The sequence below is a fragment of the Pseudorasbora parva genome, chromosome 19 (genome assembly GCF_024679245.1).
Source record: "Pseudorasbora parva isolate DD20220531a chromosome 19, ASM2467924v1, whole genome shotgun sequence".
In the NCBI taxonomy this organism is placed as follows: domain Eukaryota; kingdom Metazoa; phylum Chordata; class Actinopteri; order Cypriniformes; family Gobionidae; genus Pseudorasbora; species Pseudorasbora parva.
Window position 1 is genome coordinate 17,670,809 of NC_090190.1, and position 6,978 is coordinate 17,677,786.

The following is a 6,978-nucleotide window of genomic DNA, read 5'->3' on the forward strand; positions in this document are numbered from 1 at the left end:
AAAGCACTGTAAACCACCCAAAAAGACATTATAATATCATTTAAAACATTAAGACAAGCTCATTGTATGAGGGAAATATATCTAGACAACTAGGGTTGCTTTATAGTAAAATAATGTCATGTACAATGTATCATTTAATTTTTTTACATTTTTGATAACAAAATTTGTGTTGATGCCACGAGTCAGTTTTGATGACTGTAATAATTACATGTTAAAATAGTAATTTTAACATGTAATTAGTTTGGGGGGGAATAAATATATATAACTTCTTTAGCTATTTGGGAAAGTAAAGGTTTTCTTTTACCGTTTACTTTAAATTGGAGGATTAGAGCAACTATTTGGCATTTCCAACTGACCCATTTTTTGAGTCTGGTCACATGCTTAAATGACATCACACTATCTCACACATGACATGTCTGTTTCAGATCCCTTTTATTAGTATATATATTCATTTGTATATTTTCGTACTTAGTCATATTGTAAAGGACTCCCACACATGACTGAGTCATGGAGAAGAGCCATTTTTTTCGCTATTTATTGGGATATCTGTTTACTTTGTTGGGATTGCTACTTTATCTGCTAGATATAGCGCTAGACATTAAGAATGCTGTGTCATTTTATCAAGATGGTGACTATATGTATATGGCGGTGATGATCTTTCTCCTGCTAGGCTCTTCAGTATTGTTGCAGGTGTTCAGTTGGCTCTGGTATTCTGATTCCCTGGACAAGATTAAGACTAAGGTGGAGAAATTTGCAAACAGTCATACACTGCTCACACCACTCCACTTCCTTCAGCTCGGAGTCCACCTCAGGTCAGTGACATTATTATAGTCTTGTGGTGGTGGGGGGGGGGCACTAAACTTTTAACATATTTTTATAAAGAGAACTTATGATTAAGTATGAACTGAATATAATATAATGGTTTTTAGACACTTCACTGCATGTTTTAAATGAAAATGCATTATAATTTAAATTACACTATTTTTAAATGTAATTAATTTAACTTTTTTAAGGAATTAATTGGACAGATTTTTGACCCACTTGAGCAGGACATCTTTATATGTCGTATTTTGTTTATTGAGATATGCTTAAAGTTTACTGCTGCTAAATCTACTTGCAAGCATTTATGGTAAAATTACAATATACTCTGTCAATGTAATAATGAAGTTTCAATTTAGCAATGTTTAAAATGTATTAATTTTAAGTTCATTTAAGTGGCCTTTCATTTCATTAATATTATTAACTACTATTATACTATACTATACTATGTTTTTTTAAATATAATTTTAAGTACAATACAAGTGGACATTCAGTACAATTAAGCACAATTTTTCACAAGGGTAATGCTCAATGAGATACAATTATGAACAGTTCACTTTATTCACCCTCATGTCAGGGTTTATATGATGAACAGATTTAAATGAGGCTTTTATTAAACCCTGATCCACATATACATAGAGGCCATAAAATATGGCAAAAAGAGTTTTGTTCTCGCGTGTGACGCAAGCATGTTTTAGCTTCTTTGATAATCAATGAGGTTTGTTCTGGTGCCATTAAAAATATCTTCATTTGTGTTTCAAATAATGGCACAAGGGTGTGTATATGACGACAGATTGCCCATTTGTTAATCCATAACAATACTTTGTAATAAACTCTTAACACATGTGATTGACAACTGAAGGAAACTGGAGTCAAATTGTTTACACAGTAAAACGAGTACTTTTTAATGTAGAATTGTAAGGTTGTAAATCTATTGTAAAGTTTTGTTGAATTTCATGATGCTTAAGTAATTCTTGTGGTTACAGATATGCTGGGGTGATAGAGATGTCCACAACGCGTTTTTATCATCATGCTAAAAGTTTCACAGAGGGTGAGGCTGACCTGAACCTTGACTTTCAGATGCTTCGTCTATTTGAGGCATTTTCTGAAAGTGCCCCACAACTCACACTTATGATGTGTGTAATCTTACGGAGAAGAGAGCTGGAGCTTATTACAGGTCTGTCTCAAATCCCAAATACTTCAAATCATTGTTTCTTTCAGATTATTACAGTAGTTCCTCATGTGCCTCTGACCCACTTACAGACGAATTTGACAATTCATTTTTTTAATGATTTTTTAATGATTTATGCATGCAAATTATTATTATTATTTTTAATTCACTCAGTCTTTAATCAAAATAATTTCCCCTGCCTCTTGCAGCAACATCTCATCTCTTCTCTGATGATGTGTTTTCTGGTACAAGGGCAGATCACACGAGATCACGGCAATAGAAAACCACAATGATTCAAAGATCCAATCAATTCTCCATAGATGTTTTTTCTTGTTCACAAAGCCATTTCACGCTGACAGTATGTCACAAAAGGGAAGACAATTACAACTTCCATTCAATGCAGACTTTAAAAGTAATAATTAACCCAAAAGGGGTTAAAACGTCTGTGATTTACCCACCCTCATGTCATTTTGTGATGTTTCTTTACAATGAACACATAGGATCTTTAGCTAAGATCTTAGAACCAGTTGCTTTCTTTATATGAAAGAGGTAAAGAACTTAACTGGTGCTATCAGGCACAAAAAAAAAAGTATTTTGTCACTGTCTGTGACAGTCTGTTCAGCCTCTACTGTGATGTACAGTATATCAAAGTAAAATAGCTCAAACGAAATAAAAAGCATATAGGATGGGTCTTGATTTTGTCCATCAGGAATTGATTGGATTGTTGGATCATTGTTGTTTGCTGATTGCTTCAATCTTGTGAGAGTGACAGGCTGTTTTTTATTAAAAAATACAAGGGCATACAAATAAAAAATAATAATATTGCGCATACATAAGTAATGTACAGAAAACACTGCAAGATACCATTAAAAATCAGAATTGTCAAATTGTCAACTGGGGTCTTTAAATTTGAAGAACTGTGAGAACAAACCTCATTGGTTCTTTGTGTCAAGCATGTTTACTATATTTGATATGCTCTGTCTGTGCACTGATCAATTACAGTTGAGCTCAAAAGTTTACATACCCATTGTATGTAAACTGAAAATGAAAATTGTGAGTTATTTTAATGAAAGAGGGATCATAATTTTTTTTATTTAGTACTTTCCTGAAAAATATATTTTACATAAAATATGTGTATATATATAATCCACAAGACAAAAAAATAGCTAAATTCATAAAAATTACCCTGTTCAAAAGTTTACACTTTTAATACTGTGTCGTTACCTATGTGATCCACGACTGTTTTTTTGTTGTTGTTGTTGTTGTTCTTATGTCTCTTGTTTGTCTTGAGCAGTTAAACTGCCCAATGTTCTCCAGAAAAATCATTCAGGTCCTGCGAATCCTTTAGTTCTCTTTTAGTCAGTCACGTTAGACGTTATGTCAGAACTTAAACTGACGAAATGGGATCTCGTCTGAAAGCCCAATCACCTTTGAGTGTAAACTAAACAAGCCAATACACACTGGCATGCAAGATTTACATCTAGTGTTCCGCCCCTCAGCGTGGGTATAAATAAAGAAGCAGATACGATGCACATTCAGCTTTTCATTTTGGAGCCGAGCGGTTCTTCTGTTCTGCTCTACAAGTCACTGAGAGCGTTACTGCGAGTGCTCTTTGGGGAGAGGCTCTGCAATCCAGTGTTGGTGTCACGTTGCTGCAATGGTGGTTTTGATCCATGAGAGCATTTCCTGCTGTTCTATAACAGCCCTAAAAGAGCTTTTCTGCACAATGCAGGCTGCACTATTCCCTTTTCCCAGTGCGCTTCAGCACTGTAAGAGAGCTAATTTCCCTAAAAGTGCAAACATGGTCCTTCTCATGGGGGACTGGCCGACAGAGATGATAAAGCAGGATGGAGGCCCGCTGCTGCTTCTACCCAGCTCACAGCGTGGAGCACAGGAAGGCGGCGCAGCCCGTCTATGCCCCTGCCAAACAACGCAGTAAACGCAAGAACAAGTGACCCTGAGACAGGCGACCCAGAGATGGATGAAGCTGCTCTTCGGAAGATGGTGACCACATTACTCCTTCCCCCGTAGGAGGGCCGGGTGGAGAATCTTTTTGTTCAGTTTGGTTTCTGTTCCGCCACTGGTCCTACAGCTAGTGTTACATAAATGATCAGTAAAAGAGCAGTTTCCTCTATCTCTGGGTCATGTGGCACTATGCCAGGTAAGTGTTGCACTGTGCACTCAGACTCCACTTCAGGATGCTATGCCCTCCTGGCTTCCCCCCAAGCCTATATGAAGACAGGGTTCTACAGCCCCTGAGTTTTGAATCAGGTTTTTAAAAACTCCTGTTCAAAATACTCACGCAGAAAATCATTTTCAAATGCATCCATCCCTGAGATTGGTTTGCAGCGATCTACCTGAAGGACATTATCCTTTGACACAGACGCTTTGCGTTCCAAGGTTCTGCGTATCAGTACAAACTCCTCCTCTTCGGGCTGCCTGTCCCATCGTGTCTTCAAGGAAGTCATGGAGGAAGCCCTTGTTCCCATGAAAGAACACACCATTCGCATCCTCAACTATCTTGCCAATGTGTGTTCCTCAGAGTCTCAGCATCAGCATGGCTGGGATTTTGTGCACTCATATTTTCAAGAACACTATTACTTATATAGATATTGTCTAATAACATGCAATGGTTTTTCGTTTCAGGTTTAAAAATCCTCCTATCAGCTGCTGCAATAGCCAGTACTGTTGCCTTGTACCACCGCAGTATGCGTGCCTTTCAAGAAAACCACAAGATGAGCAGTACCTCCACTATCATCTACTTCCTGTGGAACTTGTTGCTGATTATTCCCCGTGTGACTGCTCTGGCACTCTTTTGCAGTGTATTAACATACTACATCATAGCTCACTTCCTCTCTTTGTGGATGCTGCTGGTTTTAGGGGTCTGGAGCCAGAAAACCGATCACATGGAAAGTCCTGGTTGTGAATGGCTGTACAGAGCTACTGTTGGACTCATATGGTACTTCAGCTGGTTTAGCGTATCAACAGCAAGCGTAAAATTAAAGGCTTATCTCTATTATGGTGTCATGGGGTTGGACACAATGATGCTGCTGGGCTTCTGGTGCTGGAAGGAGTATGAAGGCCGTTTGAGCTCCTTAAAGCCTTACATAGTGATCCCAACACTACTAGGTTTGTACATTGTTGGAATTCTATTCAGAATTATATACTACAGATGGTTTCATCCTAACTGTGATGAACAGAAAATACCTAAACCCAATGAACAACAGAACACAAAACACCCTGCAGGACTTTACATCGTTGAGACAGACTCTCTGGGATCTTCTGAAGATGCTGCAGCTCCTGCTCAACCTGTCACTGGAGTTCTGAAGAGGGGGAGGAACATGGCTGCTAATTTCTACTACTAGTTCTTGATTCAACTTTTCAAACCTCAATTCTCTCATAAATTATTAAATGTAATTAAAGTTTTATTTATATATATATTTTTTTACTTATACACAGAATACATTGTTTTATTTTATTTAAGCTTTCTGAAGTAAATAAAAAATGATTACATTTGACCCATTCCTGCATGAAACACGTTTTTAGGTTTTAAAATGTAATTCTGATCAAATCATACGTGTTTAATAGAGCAAGACAGGTAAACTGATTCTGAATGACTATAGGGGAGCACTACATTACAAACCAAAAAATCTGAAATATACGGTATAAAAAAACATATAAAAACCCAGCAGCTGTGTTTGCCAGAACTATACTGTAAAAAATATGGCATAGCAACATTTTTGATTTTATGGATTTAACTTACCATCCTACTGATTCTGGATGACTTTTGGAGAGATAATATATCCAAAAGTCAGTAAGGCTTAATGTTAATTTCTGAAATTGGTGGATTTACATAGAAGAGTACAGAAAAACAAACATTGCTAAACACAGCAAAAAACCCGGGTTAAATTAACACTGGGGTTTTTGCTGTGTAAAAGGAAACTTTAATTTGTCATGGTTATGTTCTGCTGTTTAGTTCATTTAAATCTTATTAGTTGCTATGGTGTCGGATTAGTCCAGCTGTTCCTGTTTAGTGTCCTCATGTACCCTGTGTATTTATACTCCCTTGTTGATGTTTTACGTGTATTGTAAATCTTCTTGAGTTTGCTTATTAATAGGGTTGGGAATCGTGAGAAATTTTCCGGTTCCGGTTCCAGTTCCGATTCCGCCTAACGATTCCGGTTCCGATTCCGGTTCCATTAAAATTATTAAACAAATAGTGGTAAAGGAAAAAGGCACAATACGCAACTTTAAACAATCCTTTTTTGTGTTTAATACTTGCTCTCAAATGAATTTACAGGTTGGCAATGTCAAAAAAAAAAAGTCCTGTACTATACATATATTACAGGATTAATCGAGCCATATGGAATTTATGGAAATTAAAATAAACATGTTCAAATTTACACCTCTGAAATTGTCTTATTACATTTTCTCTCTCTGTTTTAGGGATGTTAACCAATGACCGTTTGACCCATGGTTGACCGTATCAACGTTAACCGATCAAACTTGTCGGTTAAAAAAAAAAAGTGATCTCTAACGCCGGCTTCACACTGCACGCGTAAGCAGGGCGTAGGGAGCGCTGAAGCAGCGCGTGTGTAAAGCAGTAGCAGCGCGCGCAATTTTTCCTTTCACACAGGCAGCGTTTGTGGCGCGCAGTTGTCACGCGCAGTTGTGTACAGAGTACTCTCTTTAATGGATAAGTTTGCATTTCTCTTTAATGTATTTGAAATGGAAATAAAGCAAAGATTTATCATGAAGCTAATTTTATTTTTAAAAAATCGTTTCACTTGTTTCTGATGTCTTTTTATTTCGTTTAGTGCGAGTTTTTGATAGAAGAAAGGCCATCGCACTATATGTCCATGAAAAGCACACTGCTAAAAAGAGAAACTTCAGGAAATTGTCTTGAAATATAGGATAGGTATCAAATTTACATGCATTACCCATCATAAACCTCTTAAAGATAATTCATAAATGACTGTAATAACTAA

The 6,978-nt window shown here is 36.8% G+C and overlaps 1 protein-coding gene across 1 annotated transcript; it reads left to right on the top strand.

Moving 5' to 3' along the window:
* The first annotated feature begins 495 nt into the window (after positions 1–495).
* On the top strand, positions 496–5,375 carry LOC137048243 (XK-related protein 8-like). The gene is made up of 3 exons (XM_067426313.1): positions 496–812; positions 1,806–1,996; positions 4,637–5,375. The coding sequence occupies exons 1-3, from the start codon at positions 508–510 to the stop codon at positions 5,353–5,355; spliced, it is 1,215 nt and encodes a 404-aa protein (XP_067282414.1). The 5' UTR covers positions 496–507; the 3' UTR covers positions 5,356–5,375.
* Positions 5,376–6,978: the final 1,603 nt, after the last annotated feature.

What these genes read in the sequence shown, in the direction of transcription:
- LOC137048243 (XM_067426313.1), top strand. Translation starts at nt 508, where the DNA reads ATGGAGAAGAGCCATTTTTTTCGCTATTTATTGGGATATCTGTTTACT. An exon ending in CAGCTCGGAGTCCACCTCAG is followed by an intron (nt 813 to 1,805) that starts GTCAGTGACATT and finishes TTGTGGTTACAG; the next exon opens with ATATGCTGGGGTGATAGAGA. An exon ending in AGAGCTGGAGCTTATTACAG is followed by an intron (nt 1,997 to 4,636) that starts GTCTGTCTCAAA and finishes TTTTCGTTTCAG; the next exon opens with GTTTAAAAATCCTCCTATCA.